This window comes from Opisthocomus hoazin, chromosome 23 (assembly GCF_030867145.1).
Source record: "Opisthocomus hoazin isolate bOpiHoa1 chromosome 23, bOpiHoa1.hap1, whole genome shotgun sequence".
Taxonomy (NCBI): Eukaryota; Metazoa; Chordata; class Aves; order Opisthocomiformes; family Opisthocomidae; genus Opisthocomus; species Opisthocomus hoazin.
Genome location: NC_134436.1, coordinates 10,795,585 through 10,820,526, shown reverse-complemented (window position 1 = coordinate 10,820,526; position 24,942 = coordinate 10,795,585). Strand labels below are relative to the sequence as shown.

Genomic DNA, 24,942 nt, shown 5'->3' with positions numbered 1-24,942 from the left:
TCTTCTAGAGAAGGTTCAGAAAAGAAGATGGAAAAAAATTATTTTCCTAACGCATCTGTGATGTCTCAGCAGAGGTTTCCTCTGGGACTGACTGAAGTAATCTTCTACTATTTCAACACATCTCCAGTGTAGAATAATGCCTTTAGCTGTAAGGGGTCTGTAAAAGAGGCTACGCCAAGGAAATAGAGCATCTTTTCATCGGTTCTTTATCCCTTGCCTGGTGAACCCATTTCTACCTGCAGCAGGTACCTCTGCCCACAGAGGTTACACTTGCTCCATGAATGATTAAAGGTTCCACAGATGGTATTGCAAATATCTTCTGGATGATGTGCACTAGCAAAGATTTGGAGAATCCGGTCCTGAACATTTATAGTTTGCATAATCTCTTTTTGTGCTAAAGTTACACTCCACCACTGAGCACCCAAAAGAGCTGTATAAATGTTATAAATCAAGTAACAACTTCTTTCATGCAGAATTAGAATTAGTATGTGTATTTTATAGCAGAAGACAAGAAACATGAGTTAAGACTCTTTTAGCCCCTGCCATGGTAAAAACCTCGTTGGCAGAATGAGGTTTGTATGTAACTGTAGAGTGAGATACCAGTTCATAGAGCTTTGCACATTTTATCAAAAAAAAAGAAAAAAGACTCAGTCTTGTGCTGTCATCCCAAATGTTCCTGCATTCCAAATTAATGCACTTTCTGATCTAAATTAATAAATGCTTGCTAGCATGTAGTGATTTCTGCCCTCTGTCTACTTTGTGAAGATGTATTTCAAGTAATTTGACACATACAAAAAGTCCCCCTGCATGTTAGGCACACTCATGTTCTTATATCTGTATAAAAAAAAAATATATATGAAGTAGCTATGAGATACATAAATATTTTATATAAAATATATATATAAAGTAGCTATGATATATATAAAATTTATATATCTCATAGCTACTTCACACAGGCTTAGCTGGCAAGCTGAGCTGCGAGTGGACAAGATGATGACCTCCAAAAGAACCTTCTAACTTAAATTACTGTGTGACTTGAATTTTCAAGTCTGGGTTCTGACCATCTCAAGCCATCTCTTTTCCAAAGAGGGAAACTGGGTTTATGGAGAGCTATCTTGCACAGGTCTCGAAATTAATGTCAGAAGTAGGAACATCTCAAACAGGGAGTTTTCGTATCAGTGTCTGAAACATTAACTTTCAACAAATTATACTGTAACCTGCAAAGATGTAAATACTTGATTCTTTGCATACTTTACATTACTAGATTTGAAAACTTCTAGAGGTCATAGAAATAGATTTCAATACGCATTTGGGTATAATCTGGGTTTTATCAAATTTGTTCTGGACATTAAAAGCACTTGCAAAATTTAGGCCATATAATCAGAAGGACTGATCCGAAAGTCTTCAAGAGATAAAAAGAGCTTTGTCATTATTACTTTCATTAGCATTAATGGCATTGCACAGCTAAAGCCCTGCTCATCTGGATAGAGATGCAGCTCTGCTTGTTCTGGCTGGCGTGCAGTTTTACAGACATTTAGACAACTGGATGCCCACGCTAGCTTAGGATCCGCTTGGAATTCAGGGGCCTCTTCCCCAGTTACACTGGCTGTGCTTCCTCTCCTCTCTCTCACACTAATCCCATAAAGCATTGCTGGGTTTTGAGATTTGGGGTGCCAAAACGGCTTGAAATGACAGAGGAGCAAGCAAATCACTATTCCCTTCCAACAAACAATTACCAAGAGGAAATGGAAGTTTCAGTGACTGTGGGCTGCTGTTCAATAAGGTTGCTCCATATTCGAGACAAGTCCTAGAAAAACACACTTCTTCATCTTCGAATCTCGCACTCTGCAGTGCACCAGACTACCAACTAGCTGTCTGACTTTTGGAGCTTTCTCATCACATTCATCTTCAGGAATGTATTGCCATTCTGAAAGAATGTATTTGATTTACTTTATCTTTTCAATTTAGAAAAACTTTTCAGAGAATGGATGTTTAACTGGTTATAAAACAGGAGGGTGGCTTATTATACTTAAAGTTAGGTTTCTTGATTCACTTTGCACAGACTGAAAACACATAATCTAGTGCTTTCTGTTTGCAAAGTCTTTATTCGGAAGGATTTCATTTGCTCCAGGAGGGATAACCTTGCTGCAGTTATGCTCCTTTGAATTACAACTAGATCTTTGAACTCCAGACAGCTGAATAAACAAATGTCGTCCACCAATTTAATTATCCTGGCCTGTTTGTCGGTACCAGCAGAACACTATGTAGCACATTGGCAATTAAAACTCCACTTCTGATTGGTAGCAAAACACTACAGGTCAGGCCTTTGTGGCCAGAGGGCAGAGGCTGGGTTGCTGTTCTTGATCTGGGAAGCTCCCAGATGCTCATGGCTGGCACAGGGTGGGTCGGGTGGTGTCTGGAGGCGGCAGGCAGTGGTACCCAGTACAGGTACCGAAGACGTAGGTTAACCCAGCTTCACTAGCAGCTCCCAAGCTCAATGCGGTGCAATGCAGGCTGGGGCTCTCAGGCATGCTATGCATTCCTAGTTGCTACAGCACTATGTGTGTCTCAGGCTGCTTTCAGTGTTGTGTGCCAAGCATCAGTTCCAGCCCCCATGAGAATCTACTTCTCTGTGCTCTTTCCCACTTCTGTACAGATTCTAGCTGAAACGGGAAAATAATTAAATTTCTCTACTTTTGATTTATTCATATCCAAACTCCACCCAGCAGCTTAAGACATCTGTAGTATCACTAAGATTTTTCATATCCAGCAGCATTCAAACATTGTCACAGAAACAGGTCAGGAAAGAAGGGCACTAGCATGTTATGCAAAACAATTGCAGTTGCCTAGCACCATTCAGCTGATTGCCACCGACATTCTGAAATGAAACCAGCTGATGATGTCATGTTCTGAAGTAGTTTCTATGTTCTCCTCTAGAACTGGAGGCACAGATTTTAAGAAAACAGAACATCCGTTAAGGCTAGTCTACACATTTCTGATTCCTAACTTGCTGTTTTTACTGTGCTAAGCAGGTTGAATTATACCAGATCTGCTGTCATACTGCTCAGCAGCAGAAAAACACGGTAGACAGACTTTTTATCCTTTCTGGGTTCGGGTTCGCAAAAGTGAAAATGAAAACCATTGGCAAAAATTTGTGCTGAACTTTCCAGATGCACAATAAGCTCAAGGTTCATCAAGTAGAGAAAAGCCGTGTGACAGTTTGTCTGAATGAATCTAATTATTGGTCTTGTCAGTAATGTCTTGCATCAAATCATTCTCTCAAAGAGAAATCATGCAACAACACTGTGTGCATACAAAGTGATATTTTGGTGGAGAGTTGCATAAGCTAAGTGAGAATTAGATTTGTTTCATAACAGGTCCCACCTGAGTCAGTGTGAGAAAAAATAGGCATGCCAAAGGTGATAAGCATTGATATTCCTTTGACTAGACAGAATATGATCTCAACTGTACTAAAAGGAAATTTTGCTGAAGTGAACTGTAATCTCAACTGTCACCTAGCATCTTTACTGTGAGTCTCCTTTCATAAAGCAGGCAGTTTTTCAATGTTTTGTACAGTATTATTAGAACCTGAATTATGTGTGTATTGTCTCCAAAGAGGTTGCCTACAAATTCATATTTTTCAAGGCTTTCCGTTTCTTGATTTTTATTTCTTTAACAGTTCCACCCAAAAGGGAGATGATGATTATGAAGATTACACTTCAAATAAGACTTGGGTTTTGACTCCCAAAGTCCATGAGAGTGATGTCACTCTTATTTTAAATGGCTTGCTGGAAGGATATGACAACAAGTTGAGACCTGACATAGGAGGTATGTTGGTTTTCTTTTTAGACCACTTTTGATTAAGCAGTGAAGAGACAGAATTTTCATAGCATATTATGCTACACAGGAAGCAGAATCCATTCAAAGTAGTCATGTAAATCAAATACAATATAATATACATCAGCGGCATGAAAAGTAGTCATGATTTTGGAAGCTGTCATAAATTAAGATTGTTAAATCTGTCCTGAGACACCTAATAGGCTGCTCGTAATGATGCACCTGCATAGGAAGTTCAGAATTTAATTTCTGGGGAATGAAAAAGCAAGTTTTTATCATCTTTGCATATCTAAATGAGGGTGTTAGAGAATCACAAATAATATATTGGAAAGGAAGGCCAAAATGAGGATAACACAGCCCAGTCCTTGCGTGATGAAATGGACGCAGGCAGAGCCCCTGACAGCAGAAGGTCTGCGCTGACCGATGCGGCATGGGCCCTCACTTGCACAGCAGGGCAAGAAGTGACTGGGGAACGGGGCGCAGAGCGAGGGGGTCCCAAAAGATAACTGCAGTCGAGTAAGGGCAACCTCCCTAGATTTCCCCTACAGCCAACACACGTATGTAGACCCAAGCTCGGACTCCTAATGGAAGCCTTGTTTGACTGAATCACCTTTGGCAGGAATCGTCCTTGCCACTGATCCCTGCGGGAGCTCACCGAGATAAATCTCCCCGCGTCGCTGCAAGTCAGCTTGCGCAGGCCCCACGTGTGCACGCAACAGGCAGACAATACCTCTGTAGAAGAGGACACAGCAGTAATAAGATTATAGAAAAATGCAAAGAGAATTCATCAGTGAGGCAGGCAGCAGAAAGCAGAGAGCAGCAAGGTTAATGAAAGAAGCTGTTTCTAACAAGTTTATAGAGACTTATAATCTACGGAATTTTTGACAATAAGGGATAACAGGAGTATTTAACCTTCAATGTATGTATATAGTGCAAATCAGCACAGAAATTTGCCTTATTCTCCCAATCCAAGACTTCAGAGAATAGAAAGGAATTAAGCACTCATGAAAGCATCTGGGAAAAAACAATCATGTTTTAGTTCAGTTGTATAAGAACAATGAAGCTACAATAGACTAATTTCAAAATAAATTAATCTAAGAACAGTTTTTCATTCCTGTTTTAGAGCCTTGAGTATTATTTTTGCGTTGGGCTCATGAAATTGTTACTTACCTACAGCCTTCTCTGCAGGCAACAGCCGTCGTGTTGCATTTGTCATTATAATGTGAAACAAGTGACGCAAGACTTAGCAGAAGAAGTAGTTTGCTTTCGTTAATAGTGTTTTGTCAGACGTGTTGCTGTGACCTGACACGCAGTAAACATACTGTCAGTCAGCTAGGACCCGCTCTAAGGTAACAGCACTGGTTTCAGTCGTTGTTCTCACAGCAGAAGAGAATTTGTTCAGATAGAATAAACAATATAAGAATTTGTCTCAAAGTGTCTCCAACTAATTTCAAACTGGAGACATCGCTGCAAATTTATATTTATTGCATATGCACATTTAAATGTGAGGCAACCATAGCCATACAAGAGAGATACTACAGTAATATTTTCTTCTATTTGACCTTCACGTAGCTGATCTTCACCTTCACTCGCGTTAACGATCCTTGTGGTTTCTCTTACAGTTAAACCAACAGTAATTCACACTGACATGTATGTAAATAGCATTGGACCTGTGAATGCTATCAATATGGTAGGTAAATGATTGCAAATTTTCCTACTATATTCACTTTGGTACAAAGCCTCCATAATTTATGATATTATAAAGTTTCCATCAGTTTTAGCGTTGTGCTATACCTATGCTATTTTTAAAATTTCATTGTTATTATTGACGTGAGGACTATATGAGCTAAGAATCCATGACAGGGAAACTGAGCTCTAAGCTGAAAAAAAGTAATAATAGTAGTTTTAACTTATTCTCACACTTTTGTGCTGTATTTTCAAGTGCTTTGTGACAGTTTAACTCCTGTAAAAGTGAGCTTCCAGATTGCTACAAAAAAAGGAAAAACATTCACCGCTGGTACGATCACTCTTGCCACCAAGAGATAAAAAGAAAGAAGCCTAGATCCTGTCTCCTCTCCTCTTTGCAAAGTTCCTACAGAAAAATTGAATAATATTGTCATATAGGTGAGGGAAAGTGTTCTAGCCTTAGCACAATGTCTACTTCATTCTTCTAGTTTTCATGTGTAGAAAGAAAACTCAGATTGCTCTTCTCCATTCCATAATTCCCTCTGCAGCTCCTGGCTGCCCACTGGTGCCAGGCAAAATGAGACTTTGCCACTTCTGATATTAACTGGGGGGCACAGGCAATTCAGGCAGCCAAGTCAGCTCAAATTTTTCGTGTCTTAGATCCAAGGGAATAAGTAATTCTTCTATGACTTGATCTGGCATGGGTTGAGGGGTGGGGACACAGAATTAGGAAGGTGCATATGCCACTCAACTGCATCTTAGTTTCACCTATCAATGGGAAAACAACAGAATAAATTGTTTTTAAACAATAGTTTTTGGTAAACCATGCCCTCAAAAACTGACAAAAAATTGTTTTTCTCAGTTCTAGTATCATCTTCTGTAGTTCACATTTTTTTCATATGAAATTAAGAAACGCTTATCAGGAGTTGTGTGAAATGCCGAGTGCTATGTTTTCATCAGTATTTCTGGTTAACACAACAGGAATATACAATTGATATATTTTTCGCCCAAACGTGGTATGACAGACGTCTGAAGTTCAACAGTACTATCAAAGTGCTCAGATTAAACAGCAACATGGTTGGGAAGATCTGGATACCAGATACATTTTTCCGAAATTCCAAGAAAGCTGATGCTCATTGGATAACAACTCCTAACAGGATGCTCAGGATCTGGAATGACGGCAGAGTGTTGTACACACTGAGGTATTTATACCTGACTTTGATTTCGGTTTCTCTAGGGAGTCAGAGAGAAAGGTCCTTTGAATACAGGTCATTTGACATTAAGCTGAAGGAAAAAACATTGGTTTTTCCTATTTACTTATGCATACAACCCTGAAAAAGGGAAATATTTAGAAGACGTTACTTGCATGCAACTTATTTTGTACTGGCACAGTAAAGAGTTATTTCTTCCTATGTACTGTCTTGCTCCACAACAGTCACGTTCCTATGCTAAAATGAACACAAGCATTGTTAGAGCAATTCATCTTCATTTGCAGGTATGTTTTATTGTTTGCCACTGGTTTCGTCCATATTGCCTTTTACCTTTTTATTGGTTTCAACTGATGATTTCAAAATTTCCTTGAATTAAATAGATGGTATAGCAGGAGGTATTATATAGATGAAAGGCCTCTTATTCTGAACTGATCACAATTTAGCTAGATGAAGCTCCACCCTGCAAAATCATTTCTTTCCTCAAATATCTTATGAAAACAAGGATTATCATTTCAGCGTTGGTCATTTATGGTTTGACCTAAAACCTACAGATACACCCTGTTCCACTAAAATTTTCATGCTTCTGAACTTAATATGATCATCTCCACATTTCTCAGTCATGTGTATGGCTTTTCTTTTGAGACAGAAAATTATTAAAAAGAGAGTTTTTAGAGGTAAAGTTATGCATATGCCTACATTCAAGAGTAACATATGCAACTTGGAACAACTCAAATATCGTATTCCCAATGACCATAAGATACTTCCTAAATGTGAAAACTCTAAGCGCCTTTTTTTTTTTTACTTTTTCTTACATCTGATATAATATTTGATTCTATGTGAAGTGTAGATAAAGACAGCATTTGTTCAAAGGAATTTATAATTTAAAATGAGAGTACGCAGTCAAAGATGTTAGGCATAAGACCATCTGAGTTTTAGACTGCATTTTTTCAAATTGTTTTTCTACTTTTGTTTTATTAGGTGCCAAAAATAAAGTTTGCAGTAAAAGTACATTCATTATTTTAGTGAATAGATCTCAAGCTTTGGTTAAGACAAACTTCTAATGTTGCAACTATCTGAATAATAAAAAGGAGTTTTATTTCATAGTTATTTTACATTTATTACACATTGTATTGCCAGAAGAGATAAGAGGATGATCGGAATTGAAACCCAGTGCAAATCAAAGTCAGTCTGATAAAGAAGATCCTAGGTCCGCTTTTCAAATGTTAAATTTGGACTCAGCTACACTACCCTCTCTTTGGATTTCATTACCTTTCTCTTCCAACCCCTCAGCTTCTCTCATTAGAAAGAGATATATCTGGGGGTGTGGAACTTAGAAGCAGTTACCTGTTATTAACGTATACTTAGCTGTTCGAGTGAGTCACAGCAAGCACCAGTAAGGATTCAACCTGGATTAATCCAGAAGTGAAACGTGATAGTATCATCACAGATCTGAGATTCTGCCCTGCAGAGAAGAGGGCTCCAGAAGAGCTGGCTGATTTTCTCAGTCGCCTCCCCCCAAGCTCAAGAACAGTCCATAGCGACCAGCAGGAATTCAAGCAAAGTTAGCAGGCAGTCTACATGGATCAGCACAAAGCTCCTGACAAGACTCAAATGTGGAGAAGAAAATGCACTAGATGTGGAAGCAGGGACAGGTGACCCAGGAGGAATGCACAGATGCTGTCTGAGCACTCAGGGACAGGATTAGAAAAGCCAAAGTTCATCTGGAGTTGAATCTGACAAGGAACGTGAAAGTAAGCAGGGTTTCTACACATACGTCCTCAGCAAAACAAAGAACAGAGAAAACAGGACCCACTGCTGAATGGGAATGGGGACCTTGTCACAAAGGACAAGGTACACAAGGCCTTCTTTGCCTTCCTCTTTCTTGGTGAAACCCTGCCTTGAGCAATCCCAGGTCTCTGAAACCAGTAGGAAAGCGGAGCAAGGAAGACTTCCCTTTGGCAGAGGGAGGATCAGGTATGGGCTAAATAAGCGGACATTCAGGTGCACTGAATACACCTAAACTGCCAGGCTCAAAGGACTGGGATCAGTGGCACGAGGGCAGCTGGAAAGCAGTCACAGCAGTGTGCTCCCTGGTTTTGTACTAGGCTGATACAGCATAGCATCTCCACATCTTCATTAATGACCGGGCAATGCGGCTGAATGCACCCTCCGCATTCTGCGGATAATAAAAAACTGGAAGGAGAAACTGGTATGTCATAGGGCTGGGCTACCACTCCGAGCCATCGTAACAGGCTGGAGAAATGGGCCAACAGCAATCATAGAGTTTGACAGAGGAAAACGTCATCCTGAACCAAGGGAGGAACAACTCCCTGCAGCAGTACAAGGCGGAGGCCGACCAGCAGAAAAGCACCTTGCAGGAAAAGACCTGGGGATACTGGTGGACATTCGCCATGAGCCAGCCAAGTGCCCTTGAAGCAAAGGCAAACAGCATCGTGGACTGCCTTAGGAAGGCTGCTGCCCGCAGGTCAATGGAGATGATCCTTCTCCTCTGCCCAGTACCAGTGAGACACATATGGAGTGCTGGATCCAGTGCTGGGCTCCCCAGTGCAAGAGGGATACGAGCTTACCGAAGCAAGCAGGGTACAGGCCCACTAAGGTGCTGAAGGGCTGGGAGCATCTGAGGTGCAGCGAGAGGCTGAGGGAGATGGATCTGTTCAGCCTAGAGAAGAGAAGGCTCAGGGCATCTTGCCAGCATGTGTGATGGGGGTGGGGTAAAGCACGCAAGGGATGGAATGGGTAAAGAAGGCAGGCACATAATCTTCTCCGTGGTATCCAGTGACAGGACAAGAGGCATTGGGCACAACCTGAAGTACAGAAAATTCTGTTTAAACGTAAGAACCATTTTTTTACTGCAAGAATGGTCAAACAGTGGAACAGGTTGCCCAGAAATCTCTGCTCTTGGAGATGTTCAAAGCCTGGATTGTACTTTGTGCTGGGGAATGAAATCTACTGAATTTCATAAGAGAAAAAAAAAAACAAAACAGCAGTGAAGTTGAGCCTATCCCAAATTCAAACAGTATTATATATATTCACCAGACAAAAGGCAATATCGAAGAAAGAACTTCATAATTTTTTGGATCCGTATTATGATTGTCTTGAAATGAAACTGAAGAAGGAAAAGAGAAGAGAAAGAAAAGGCAATAATATTAGCACACAGAAACTGCTCTCCTTCTGTGTCACAAACAGCACTTCCCTTAGTTCCAAAGGAAATTAGATTTGTTCCTAAATCCCTAATACAGAAAAGTTTCCTTTTGACGTCGTTAAGTTGGTGGCTAGCGGTCACCGCACCCCTCTGCACCCTGCGGCTCAGGGAGAGCTCTGCAGGCAGCACCCACACGCGGGAGCCAGGAGACAAGCCCAGCTCACAGGGCTGCGCATCTGGACTCCCAGGGAGCAGCAAAGACCAGAAACCTACGGTTCTCCCAGAGGCTCGTGGGACAAATAAACACCACTCTGCTCTTTTGTTCTTTCCTCCTTTTCCCCTCTCTCACCCCATCTCCACCCTCCTGTCCAAAGTCGAAGCGTCACGCAGCTCATGGCAGGGCTGGGGCAATGGACAGCCTAGCCACAATGAAGGGACAGAATGAAAAATGCTAGAGTTTTTAACAGGCACATCAGGGCACACATCTAATTTTGTATTTCTAAACGTACATGTCTCTACCTGATCTATAGCACCTGCACCACCTGAGTTATCACAGAGACTCTCCAGATATTCAATGGAGAGAAACACCTTGCGGTACATTCTTCTTCTGAATTAATTTAAATGTCTTATTTTGGAATGAAATGAAGTGTATCCTCAGAGCGCCTTCTCACTAGCTATGAAGGTAGTCTAGATGGCTGTTGTAGAAGCAGATGTCTAAATTTGGACTCCCGTCCATCATTTTGGAAATAGAATTTTTTTCACATGAAATACATTTCCCTAGTACATTATGGCATGTTGTGACACAAAGATTTATCACTGCTCATGAGATGACCTGTGTAGCTACTTATGGATTTACCAGTCATGAGTAACGCTGCCATTTCAGATGCATAGGAACAGAATTTTAATACCTTATACTATTACACAGTCCAGAAAGTAGACAATTAGGGCCTATGTAATCAAAAAAGAAACACTGCTCATCAGTAACCATGATGTCTTCCTATGCTTGGAATACCCAAATCAATGTATACATATCAATAGTTTACTTTTGCTTTCTCTCTCTCTCTCTATTTTTTATATATTTGCATATTTCATAGTCAGGTTCCATATTAGTAAGAATCTCATTTTGCTTGTCACAAAGTAGCTTTCAGGACAAACTTCTTACGTGCATTCTGTATATTCTGGTCTCTTTCTCCTCAGGCTGACAATTGATGCCGAGTGTCAGCTACAGTTACACAACTTCCCAATGGACGCCCATTCCTGCCCCCTGGAATTCTCAAGCTGTAAGTAACATGCTTAGAACTATCCCTTTCCTGACCCACACTGAACCACTTCTTATTAATTTACCTACATACTTAGAGTCAGCAAGGGCTATGCTCTCAACCAGACATAGTCTAATGGTTTTCAGTTTTATTTTGACCTTAATTTCAAGTACATGAGTCTTATATGTTTACAAACATAACTGAGGAATGGTATATTGATATAATTTATAGGACCTATGTGATTAATTGTTGCTTATGTCTTAGCATAATAGTAGAAACTTTAACCTTCAAGATCCAAGTCTCAAGGGCTGATACTTTCTCTCTGCACATGGATGTTTTACTACTGCAATAGTTGGAGTCAAGAGTTTGACATTTTGCAGTCAGGTCAAGGTGTGAATTCCTGGTCCAGCTGCAGACTTTTTGGCCATAATAGAGCAACAGGCAAAATTGAATCATACTGAGTCCACAAAAGCAGAAAACTCCTTTTTGAAAAATTTATCTCAAGTGCCATTTTAGTTTATAATAAATAAAATTAAATGTGACATTAAGTAAAAGGCACTACTAAGTAACTTCAGAAAAACATATCTATAATTTATTTGCAATATGCTTCTCCAGTTTTTTCCAGAAATAGAAAACAGTATTTTTACTCCCCAAAGTACACTAAAATCCTAACAATGACTATGAAACAAAGCATTCTGTATTTTCCATTGCAATATAGATGGCTACCCAAGAGAAGAGATCATTTACCAATGGAAGCGCAGCTCAGTGGAGGTGGGGGACACTAGGTCTTGGAGGCTTTACCAGTTCTCCTTTACTGGATTAAGAAATACAACTGAGGTGGTGAAGACTACTTCAGGTAAGACAACTGATCTCTTTACCTTCAGATTCATTTAGGATTTTATTAACAGAAAGAAAAAAACAAATATATCTCTGCTTAGAACTTAGCATTGGCACTTCACTGAACAATTACAGGCTTTTAAATACCTATGGGACCATCCAGGCTTCAGTATTTCTGAAGAACTCATAGGAAGAAAAATAAGAACCATCAGAAGAAAGCCACTACTACAAGGGTGGGTGAGGGAGCTTCCTATTCTGCTTTGGTGTAGCAAGATAATCTGATACTGATTTGAATATTTTAATATCCCCTTCCAACTTCCAGAAGCAGAAAGTAGGCCTGCACAGAAATGAAATGCAAAGTCCCAACCTCTTTACTACAAGCAGCTCCAAGTTTATTTTGTTCCTCAAAACAGGGCACGTTCAACTCTCATTAAAGAGAACAGCCTACAAATCAGAGTCTCAGATGATTTTCCTGCATATTTCTATCTCCTTGGCAACAAGTAATGGAATTTAAAATTATAAATGAGGAAGTACTCAGCTTTTAAGAAAAATAGCAATTTTAACCCTACTAACTAAGCAGAAAAATACATTCTTCTAGACATATATAGTTCTGTTTCTCAGTGGAAAGAAAATCAGTGTATATGAGAAAGGATGTAAAGAGGAACTGCATATGAATATTGTCGTATATGCATGACATCCCTTTTCTTTGATTTCTTACTTTCAAAAGAACGGTGAAATGAAAGCAGTTTTTCTTTTCAGGTTGCTTTTGATTTTTACTTTATTTTATTGTTCTGGCAAATGTATCGATTTAAATTCAGACATCTGTGTTAGTTATGACTTCGGAAATATCTCTGTCCATTTTGTTTCTAAAAGATCAGCATTGCTGTTATATTCAAAAGGAAAGTGAGAGATGCTAGAGTTGAGAGGAGCCTGCTGTGCGTGGCACTGGAGTGCAAACCAAGAGGCTGAGAATTAATTCCAGTTCCAACTCCTGAGCAACTGGACATTAAGCACCAATGACATGTTTAGCCTTATGAGCACGACAAATATGGAATGAAGCCTCCCAGCTGTAGCCACATTTGCCTTCTGGCATCTCCTGCCATTTTAGCTGAGGAGGACATTTAGTCAGCTATTCCAGAAAGCGTTTGACCTTTCTCATTTTCCCAGGAAAATAAAAGTAAAGGTGCAAAAGAGGACAAGAGAGCAGCGTGTGTGTGAGCCACAGCTGCTAAAACCCACCATCACGCATGACCGTGTGGGACTGCTCTCGAAGCAAAAATCTAACCAGCAATGCCTCTCGCCTCAGACTGCCCCGGCCTCAGGCGAAGCACAGAAGGCAGCTGCGTACCCAAGCTTGGTCTAAGATCTCATCCTGCCCAGGCTGAACACTAACTTTACTTCAGCCTTAATTTGAGTTTCTTTTATTTGCTCTTTTTCCTTCCTTTTTTGCTTGAACCATTCTCTAAAACACTTTTTTTGGCCAGAGATAAAAAGAAATAAAACCTTAACATGCTACAATATTCAGATCCACTGTTTCAGTGCATCTTGCACTGGTGCATCAAAAGCACCCTCTAATCCTCTGCTGATGTGACGAAAGCGCATGCTGGGAAACCGACGGTAAAACACAGAAAGCAAAAAGATATGTTCCCATGCGAAGAAAATATTTTCTTTTTTTCAGGGGATGGCCATTCAAGTTTGTCATACTCACCTAGAGTAGGGCCATAATGTTGCTTTTTAATACGACGACACACACCAGCCCTTTTAATTTGCTTTAAAAAAAAGTAATTAGCAGCTGGCATGCACTTTAAAGCAGCAAAGAGTCACTCTAGTCATCACTCAGCTCCTGAGAAGAAATGCTCATGAAAGCTACTCAGCCTGCTGAGCTGCTTTCAAAGACCTGCTGAGCATAAAAACTTGGGAAAATGTCCTGTACGTACATTTCTTCTGCTGCAGTTAGCTTACATCTGATTTTCTTGCTCCTCTTGTTTCTATGACCACAGATATGTAAGAAAATTAGATCTGATTTTGATGTAGGTGCAGTATCTAAATAATTAGTGGGTGGGGAAAAAAAGCCCAACAAAATAGGGATTGTCATGAATCTGGTCTATGTCCTACAAATATTTTGCTAAAGCTGACAGAGCGTAAAGAGCGTTCATTGCTTGCCCATGTGCCTTATTAGCATGTTGGGAACTACATGAAGTCCAGTGTTCCTCAGCCAGACCCATACTCTGCCTATAATTACTCTCTTACATGTGCACATTTTCAACAGTTTCCCCAAAATAGAAGACAAGAAAAATATTCCAAGCTTACAGATTTATTTGCAGCCTGAGTACACAAGTTAAATGTTTGACTGCCCGTATAGCTAATATAAGTCTTCAGACTTCATGCAGTTAATTGCAGCGTTGCGTATAATAGAATTTAAGTACAAACTAATGACAGTACCACTGCTGATGCTTCGGTGGAGGTATGAGCTGAGGTACAGTTTAGGAGGCAATGGAAAGATTAATGAGGTGTTGGAAAGAGGACTATACCACACTTCCAAGCACTCCTCCCCAAAACTAAATTTAAATGAAAACAAAAACAAGAGAAACTTGAACACAAGAAGGGGGAATTAGGGAATACGAGATCAAACAGTTACAGAACAGAAGAGCCTGGGAGTAGTGTTACGGCATTTGAAGCTGGAGTAAACTTTCCATATGTGCCTCTACTCCATTTCAAAACAGACTCATTTCCAGCTTCATGCCTCCCAGTGACTAATACATTCCAGTCCTTGAGGGCTGCGCTTGCTTGGCGAGTGGAACAGAGAAGAGAATCAAAGGATGGCTGAGAGATGGTCATTACCAACTCCGTTCTCTCTTTTTCTGTCATGCCATAGCTGAACATTTGAGATCTGGCCTGGATTATGGGCAGAGGACAAGGATGTTTTGAGTGTAAGCTTCATAAGGTCTGACAGACTTGCTGAAGTGACTACACTTATCTGCTGCTCTGCCTTTGCACGTGCTGCAGAAATAGAAGATTAACCGAAAGGGCCAAATGTCAGAATTCTGTCCCTGACCAGTTGGCAAATCCCAATAACAGTAGAAAAAAGCAGCTGGAATATTACAGACCATCTTGTCTGTCCCTGTTCTCTGAAGTGAGTCATCCAGAATTGTCAGTTTGTTTCTCTCCAGACTGCACAGTCGCATGAGACACTCATTTTCTTCGAAAGTCACAAACCGAGTATAAGCAATGACTTAGCTGACGGAATCCACTGCCCATTGGTAGTGGTGACTGCTAAGGCAAGTTAACGCTAGACCTTGTGCCCTATGAACATTTCATTAAAAACAGTAAATATTTAATTTATATTTAATAATCTATTACCTGTACATATTTTTGCTGTTTCACTACAACCTATGCTGTGTCAACAGCAGTGGTTTAGTTCAGATTATTTGCACTGAAGCGCAATTTAAGACATAATATCATCTGAGTTATGTAAACTACTACAGTTGACCTCACACTTATAAACTGAGATGGGTTTAAGATTTATTGTATTATTGAAGTATGTGCAAAATCTCTGCCCAAACAGTGCACATCTCAGCCGTTTATTAAGAAACTACCATTTCTCTTGTGTGACCTTTTTGCCCACAGTATAAGGCCCCATCCCCTGAACGGTAGCGAGATTCCTCAATAAAAAAGGGATGAATTAATGGAAGAATCTAGAGAATAAAAATTCAGCAACTGCTGAAATTTGGATGGACACTGCCATGGCTAGCCCTTACAGAGAAAGCATCAGATTTACACAATCCTACTTCGAACCTAATGCTGAGGTTGCATAGCAAAGCCAGTTTCTTCACTGACATGTTCAGAGTTCATGTTATACTTACAATACCTTCAGTTATTTAAGGGTATGTGATTTTTTAGGCATATGGTCTATACATGGGACAAATGTAAACCTAGCTGGCAAATGTGGCAGAAAGCGGACACTTAGCCTAAAAAGAGTTGTATCATACTGTAAGCAGCAATAATAGAGAAGAAAACCAAAAATGACTGCTCTAGCACAGGATGCACTTTTCCATCTTCCATATTAGCATTTACTATTGCACAATACATTTATTTCAGATGAATGTCAATTGTTCTTTTTTGCTTTAGAAGCTATTCTATGTTTAATATCTGACCTTTTATATTCACTGCGGATTTAAAATAAGAAAGAAATTAGGTGAGAAAATAGTCCAGGAAGCCCACCACTTGTGAATCAGATCACCAAATGCTGCTGCCCTTCACTTTTTGGACGTCAAAATAAAAATATTATAGAGCTTAAATAAATAATGCGTCACTGTTGCAATAAACCACCTATTCTAGGATGCATTACTGTTGTGTGTAAACTTGGGAGAAATATCCACTCTTCCACTCTATGAAATACTGATGTCAAATGGTTACCGCATTCTTCTTGACGAAAAAAAGTTCACTTTAAAGTGCAACATATTAAAACAGACAGGGAGTACAGGAGAGTACACACTCATACACTTTAAAAGGTTTAGAAAACATGATCTATGGAAATATTTGGAAGTGTGGAACTAGTCAGGCAAAAAATATAATTGATGATCAAAGGAGTAAAACAATCAAACTGGTTTTAAACCATAACAGTAATCAGCACGGGCACGTACTATTTAGGGAGGTTGCAGAAACCCTAAAATCAAAAGTTTTATGAAACCATACCTCAGACCAGGAGGAAAGCACTAGCTTACACCTGAAAATTCTTTCCATCAATAAGTTACCATAAATTTCATAAAATTACTAGACTAACTGCGTTTCTACTCTAGTGTTTTTGAACATACAAAATATTGTACTATGCAAAACAGTTTGTGAATGTGTAATTATTTGGGACAGATGGAGCTTCTGGTATTCCCAGTTCATTTCTGTGACTGGGTAGTTCCTTTTTTTAGACCAGACATTGTCTATTGCTTATTCACAGAGCCCGTCCTGAATTTTTAATTAGGTACAAAGGCATTATAAGACTAATCAATAAATAGCAATTCAAGCTGTGCAGGATGCACGAGACTGGTGAGCCAGTAGCTGTACATTCCCTCTTATTTTCTGTTGTGTTTTACGTAGCTAATCAGAGCTGTGCAGTAGAGACAGTGTATAGCTCATCACTGATACACAGTGTCAAACTGGTAATTAAATATTTATCTTGCTACGCATCTATTAAGCCACATAAATAGATCTGGGTCTGGTTTCTATTTTATCAGGAAAATGTGGTCAAGGCTATTACTTTGTGGACAAGGACGTATTTGCAGACTTTTATACTTTATTTGAATGCTGTATCATACCAAATTGAACTGTTGGCAGGCATACAGTCCCCAGAGGTTTCATGATGCTCCGAAAACCCAGAAGTCTTCTCCCTATACATCTTTATTGAGACAAAATATGGTATGACAGGTGCATATCATATTTCAAGATCTGTGTTGGGAAACGACTGGCGTTAAACAACGGCCACAGGTGGATTGCCACTGTGCCTAGAAACCCTTGACAGCCCTGCACCAGCTCCAGGTTCTCCTGGGGGCTGATCACAGCATACGGCATTGCCAGGGAGATCCCTCTGAGAATTCAAACATTCCCTGCCTGAAGACTTTGGTCTAGCAAATAGCTGCAAGATACCTGCACTTTGCTTTTAGCATAATTAAACATACTTTGTATCCAATTTGCAGAGGAGCAAGTGATGACATAAGTTTTAAGTCAGAAAACCCAGCCTACTGTTAGATTGTTCTGTGTATCTTTATTGTTCTCTTTATGGTTTAGGAGGATATTTATCTCAATACCTTTGTTTTTTTGAAAGGCTATATTAAATTATTACCTTAAAAATTCTGGCTAAAAGAATACTGTCTCTGTTGGACAGTGAAACACGTAAAGCAGCAGGCAGCCACGATGGCCTGAAAGGCCTCTTTTTGCGTTTGCTGCTGCGAAGGAAACCCCCAGCTCTGAGCTAATATCCTTAAGACGACCCTTCAACATCTTGATACCTATACCTTAAGATTTTGCTCCTAACATAAATATTCTTGTCACCTGTCCAGAAAGAAAGCACTGGCAAATATTTTTGCTCATAAAATGTTCTTTTTATCTTTCATTTGAATTCTCCCTTATTTCAACTCACATGAACCACCATTTAACATTACTATACCCGGCATATCATTATTTGAAACAAAATACAGGAGAAGTTATTTAACTGTCATATACCATCATTACGAAGGGCTGCAGACAATTCTGTGAGCAGCAGAAGGATTTTTGTTATGGTGGTAGCTTACACCAGTTTGATATCGCTGCCAGGGAATAAAACCACCCTAAGGTAACTACTCCTGCATATTATTTTGAAGGATAATGGATAACAAACGTTTACCGGATATGAATAACAAACTTTGCCCAAATAATCCAGATATGAGTATCTGTTCAGTCATTCATCAAACCATAGCAATTAATGAACGTTTGCTGAAGTTATAACTGTTGCAAAATTGGTTCATTGAAAATAATTAGTCTGCTTTTCAGGATCATGTCTTCAAAGAATAAAGATATTGCACAATTCCCTCCCTCCCATACGTGTTGTATACTCCACATTTTCTTACCCAAGTTGGTAAATTGTGTGGCAAATGAGTATTTATAGATGAATTCCCATGACTGCATCAATGCATTAATTCAGTAAGTGGGCTTTCCAGTCCCTCCCTGTCATGCAGACACCCAAGATCTACGTGCACACGCTTTTTCAGACCTGCAGAATGAGGGCACCTTAGATCCCTTTACCCTTACACATAACCCCTGGGAGGCAGACCAGGCGACAGGGACGAGCTGAAGGCTTCCTGAGAAACCCGGCCACGCGGTGCAGGCGAGAGGGAGAGGCCTCTCCCGGAATGGCCGGGAAGGGCTCGACTCCCCTGCATTCGGGTCACTTCTGTATCGTTGCTTCAGCCCCTGGCAGCACCCCGCAAGACCTCAGAAAATCTGCACAGGTGCCTTCCACTACCTGTGTTCACCCAAACACCTCTCTGTTCATCATCTGATCTGTCGCTGGTTTTGAAAACCCAGTGGACCCAATTCCTGTGACAGCAGAGTAACAGGAAAATCCACGCCACCTCCGCAGCCACAGGCCGAGGACCAGGGAGTTTAACAGAAGGGACGCATCCAACAAGAACGTCTGTGGATCCAAGTGATAATCAAATAGCTAGCTTTGGCCTGGTTTTCCGCTCCATGCTCAGTTATGACCACACTAAAAAGCATCTTTCCAGTGTGTGTGTCGAGTGCAGTTGTACCCACGCTTCCGTAACGCTGCCAGGTGCCGCGAGGCTCCTCGCAAGGGGCCGGACGGCGAGCAGCCAGCACCGCCAAGGCACGGCGGGAGCGATGGAGCCGTGGCTGGGGTCTGCAGGGTCCTCACCGCCACAGGGCTAAGGCGAAAAGGCACCCAGAGCACCCACACTCCTTGACTTTGCGTCTCTTTCAGTTCAGTGGGCAGGAAAATGCTCCGCTATTCCCATGGAATAAGTACGTTTAAAATTCTTGTAGATTGAATCTGACTTTTCTGTTCAGGTCTGTATCTGTATAGCTTCAGGTTTAGGCATTCAAACTCACCTGCTTCTAACCAATCACAGAAAGAGCTGAAAGGCTCTTTGATGATTATTTTTTTTTATCTTTTGAGAGGCATTATAAGCTTTCTTTTAAAATTCCAGTGACAGTAATTCAGCCCTTTTTTACTCTCAGTTTTTCCTAGCCTGAGGGTTAACTGAGCCACCTCAGCAAAATGAAATCACAACTGTCCCTGAAGAAAAGGGTTGTTGGGGCCCAAAATCTTTCACCCCACCCCAGTACGACTTCCCAAGTGAACAAAGACTCTTGAGGGTCCAGGTTATTTTTCCAAGTTTGTCTTTCTGAAGGTTTGCCATGTCTGAAAGCACGGCTTGCTACAGTTTAAACTGAGAAAGGTCAGGTAGGGATAAAAAGGATTAATCTACAAGTAACTGGTGAATAAGGGATAATGTGGAATCTTACAAGCATTTCCACTGAACCTAATGCAGGGTAAATGCAAAAGCACAGATGTTGAAGGCCAGATCGGTTTTATAATAAATACAAGTTCTGTGGATATAACAGAACAGTGGCTTTAAGAAATAATATTTGTTTGTTTAACAGCAATAATCAGATCTTTTAGGAAATTTAAAAATAAAGAAAAAACATAATTTTGAATGCTTTTAATTTTTTTAGAGTTAGCAAATTAACAGCATGATTCTATGTCTTAAAGCCTTTCCTGCAAACAACTAAGCATCCAGATTTTCATGATGCCTTTAATGCCCCTGTGAATGTATTTCATAAGTACTGATGACTCTTCAAGACACAAAGCATATTAGCATCCCAGCTCCCTTTTTTAATTCCTGTTTCGTAATGAAATCATCATACTCCATCCACTGATTGACTTTCACAGAAGCTGTTGCAATGTCACAAGAGAAAAATCACTGTAATTCCACTCTTTGCAGCTGGAGCTAGATCTAATTATAATGAACTGTGGTGAGAAATTTTTGGTTCAAAAGGATTAGACACAATGGCTTAGTAGTTAAAGAACAATGTATATTCACAATTATTTTAGCATTAACATAACTCTGAGGCAATTTTTAGATGAGTTTTCTTCACAGGGGCTAACTATGTTTAAATTATTGATTTAAATAAATGTTTTATTGTCCTCTTTATATAACTAAGCCTCAAGCAATCCTGTGACAAATTGGAGGGTTCCTGAGCACTTCAGCCTTTCAGCTCCAGAGTCACAAAGCAATCTCTGTAACCTGTAAACTGATCAGCATAGCACTGACGTTTGATTTCCTTGCTGATGTTTCACTTCTAGACCCTTTTTGTGTTCAAAAACCACATTTGTATTAGGATGAATTTACGATAACTTCTTTCACATTTTTTCCTTGATCTTAACTTACTTAACTTCCTGCTCTTGCAGTGGATAAACCCAAACTCGTTAAGGAAGTTCGAAGGTGATGACAGCTCAATGTTCATGATGTGTACAGCATAGGGATAGTTCATTTGAAATAAGTTTGGATTTGCCTGAGGCACTTACACGTCCTAAATAATAAACATACGCCTCTAAGGCTGCTCTTACAGAGTTAAATCCCTTCAGTTTGCAAGTGCAATTTTCTGGCTTCTCATTCTCATGTCATTACATAGCATTTTTAGTAACCTACTTATCTAAGATGCTGTTTTGTTGGGGGAAGTTTTCACTGTACATGAATAGATATAATTGAAAGGCTGAGTGGAAGCAAGACGTACAAGTCTGTGTAACAAGAGTATCCGAGTCAGGCGGCATTGATGGGAGCTAATAATACTCCAATCCAGCCAAATCTCCCATATAAAAAGCAAATGAAACTAATTAACAGCACTAAGTTTAAAGAGACCTTCCCAGTGAGCTTTGATTTTTAATTTTTGTATCAGATAAAACAGGAGAAAGAAAATAGACTAGGCTGTTAAATGAGAATGCGTACATTATGAAGAAACTTCTAAAACTCTCTGCAGTACCTTGCAATTATAAAATGTTCTACTTATATTTTTGGATATGTGTTATCTACAATTCCATAAAACCATGCTACAACGTTGGCAACACGTTCTCACTGAGGAACGTAGTAGCATAATATTAAACATGGTAATAGTGTTCAAATATTTATCATTATCATTTTGTTTTTCACAAACATTAACTCCTTCATTTTTTATTGTTAAAACAAGTTCTTAATTGTAAATAGCGCATTTTAACATCACCTTTTTAAACAAGACACAAATGTCCTCATTTTGATGTATGTTATAGAAGCTATAAATATGCCACTTATCTCAAAATGTGATACAGTCTATTAAGCGAGTTCTTTGCTGCTCTCAAGAAGACTGCATAATTAAGGCTAAAGAGCTGCAGGATAAAATTTATGTAATAATACTTTCTTGATTCATGCCCTACATAAGAGAATTTAAAAATATTTCTCAAGATTTGATGCATAAAGTACCACAATGCCCTTTGTGTGTCTTCATGCCAGTGACTAGAAATGATCACGAAACTAGTCAGCATATTACTATTTGTTCTTTCATGTATATAGGTTCTGAGAATCAAGACAAAGATAAAAAAAACTTGACTGTTGCAAATAACGTGCCCTTGTTGATTGTAGCTCAATTTCTTCTCTTTTAATCTTGAGAATATGAGTTTGAAGGGGAAATAGAGTCATAATGTCTAGGTAACAATCAGTCATACAAGGTTGTTTCTGTTCTGCGAGCGTACAGGTTAAAAAAAAAAACCCACAACAAACACTCTTCCCTTGCCCCCATCCAAAAACCCTAAAATGAGATCACACCCTGTCCATTCAAATGACAGATAGCAACAGCTATTTGACCTTACTTAACATCCCTTCTCTAGTTATGCAAAATACAAAAATACTCAGTAAATAAAGAACTGGTAGTAATTTCTTAGATAGTTTTCTGTTGTTATACAGTAACACTTCTTTAAAAACAAAATAAAACAAGTTTGAATACTTCCAGCCACTCTTCTTGTTCACCAGAATTTCCTTTCCTACATCACCCTGGCAAACTAGCAGTCTGAACAGAGCTGTCAGCTTGCTGCCGTTGTGAAACCACGCAGTGACTCAGCAACGTCTTGGAACTGCACAGCTTAACTGTGGTTGTACAAGCACAGTAGCAACAGCCAGGGCAATTCATGACAGCACGCTGTCACTCTGGCTATGTTTGCTCTAATGCTAAGGATCTGAGCTATGAAAATAAGAGTTCTTGAGTAACTCTCGTCACTTCTTGTCATCCTGGGAAAAGCAAGAGTATTATTGAATATGAAGAAATTTCTTTTCTTTTTCTTCTTTTTAAAAATAACTGTCAAAAACTGTATGACTAGATTTAGCAACACTGCAGAAGAAAAAAGGAGTAGAGTTTCAAGTACAGATATAGGATGCCTGTGATATTTTTCAGTTCCGAGAGACACGCTGTATCTCTGTTGACAAGAAAAGCAAAGAATTTCACCGAGAGAATTTATTACTAAAGAATAGTGCAAATATTAAAAACCTATTATGGCTCTAAGTCACAGAATAAAAGTGAAAGAGGAAAAGATCAACCCTCTGAATTCTGGAATGCAGAAACACGACATTCCTCTGAACTCACAAACTGGTTCATTTTACGTGCCAGGAGCAAATCCCACCTGTGCCCCGGAGAGGAAAGGCACCAGCGTCTCCTCCCACAGAGGGGACGGCAGTTCCTGCCAGCACACAGCCCATCGGTCGGGGTAGCATTATTTCAGGGCTTTGTAACGACTAAGACTGTTGATGTTGAACTTCCTACCGGCCAGCTGATGTAGGACAACCCAGCTGGCACGTCACTAGATGTGGCAGTGCCTGTTCTGTGCGGGAGGATGAATCATTCGACACTTGCAGTGGTTACCACAGAATCACAGAATAGTAGGGGTTGGAAGGAACCTCTGTGGGTCATCTAGTCCAACCCTCCTGCTGAAGCAGGGTCACCTACAGCAGGCTGCACAGGACCTTGTCCAGGCGGGTCTTGAATATCTCCAGAGAAGGAGACTCCACAGCCTCCCTGGGCAGCCTGTTCCAGTGCTCCGTCACCCTCAGAGGGAAGAAGTTCTTCCTCATGTTCAGATGGAACTTCCTGTGCCTCAGTTTGTGCCCATTGCCCCTTGTCCTGTTACCACAGCTCAGGTTACCTTCTGAAACAAGTCAGTATAAAAGCAACCACAAGCAGACATGCCCGTGCTGAGTTTGCCAGCTTTGGTGTCCACCTCTTCTTCATTAGGCAGCTTTACAACTAACCGTACCCTCTAAACATAATGCCGGGCTGGTGAGGCAGAGGAGTTTGGAGAAGAAAAAATAAAAAAAATTAAAAAAAAAAAATCATCTCTACCTTTTATCTCTTTCTCTCTGGCCCACCTCATTCACGTCCTGAAAAGTTTAAAATGGATTCTTGATTCCTGGTGTGATAAGAGATTTTCGTTAGGGGGAATTATGTAAGAAAAATGAATAGTTTTGTGACCAGAAGGACCAATTGCTTATAGATTGCATCTCATGGCAGGACTGCCTACTTTCTAACGAACATGCAAATGCCAATTTAAGCTTTTGCAGCAGCTGAAAGCTTCCTCTCAGGGGTTGTCCAAGTCAGTCCTCCGGAGTCTAACAAGAGCCAGTCTCATGCCTTGACATTTCTTGGGAGGAAGAGTGTATGGAGTGGGGGATGTTGTGGAAAGCAGTCGGGTAGCGTTCTATGACAGTCCCTCAAATCCTTCTGCCTCTCTTTCTGACACTTTGCAACTTCTGTCTTAATAGTTATAGCTGATCAATATTTTCAGAATTATAAACAAGGAGGGCCTGAGATAATATGACTTTGATTTCTCTTACAGGAACAGAATAAAAAACAATACGCCTCTCGAAGTTTTAACAAAAGCTTAAACAGTACCAGTTTTGAGGCTTACAAAAAAGGGCTATTCATTACTACTTTCATTTTTCATTACATTTCACAAGCCATTGTAATTCCAGCTTCTGGATGGGACTCAAGATCTACGAGCCAAAATATCCCAGTGAGAATATTGGGAATTAAACTGAAATCAGGAAACAACTGAAATAATCTGAGAAGTGTTCAGCTTAGTATTTGTAGGATGAAGAATGGCAATTATTTCATGCACAGTTCAGAAAATCAGTTTGGATTTGGTGGAATTAAAGAAATGGTAATTTTCTAGTATATACTGAACTTTTAAATGAAGATTCTCTAGCAGATTTGAGAAATTTTACATAGAAATGTTCCTAAAGTAGTATTTGTCTCTAGCACCTCTGAAAATGAGGAAACTCAGCCCAAGCTAAAGTTCTTCATATACAGAGCCTACACCTCAGACCAGGTTAGTTAAATGAGGGAACATTTATCTCCAACTTTAGCTAGTACAGGTGGAATA

General features: G+C 39.9%; 1 protein-coding gene across 5 annotated transcripts in view; it reads left to right on the top strand.

Moving 5' to 3' along the window:
* GABRG2 (gamma-aminobutyric acid type A receptor subunit gamma2) overlaps nt 1-24,942 on the top strand; it is a 70,884-nt gene that overhangs the window by 20,381 nt on the left and 25,561 nt on the right. For all 5 annotated transcript variants that reach the window (XM_075442223.1, XM_075442222.1, XM_075442224.1 and 2 more), the window contains exons 2-6: nt 3,680-3,828; nt 5,460-5,527; nt 6,505-6,725; nt 11,095-11,177; nt 11,875-12,012. In XM_075442223.1, coding sequence (XP_075298338.1) covers nt 3,680-3,828; nt 5,460-5,527; nt 6,505-6,725; nt 11,095-11,177; nt 11,875-12,012 — 659 coding nt within the window. The remainder of the gene's footprint in view (nt 1-3,679; nt 3,829-5,459; nt 5,528-6,504; nt 6,726-11,094; nt 11,178-11,874; nt 12,013-24,942) is intronic.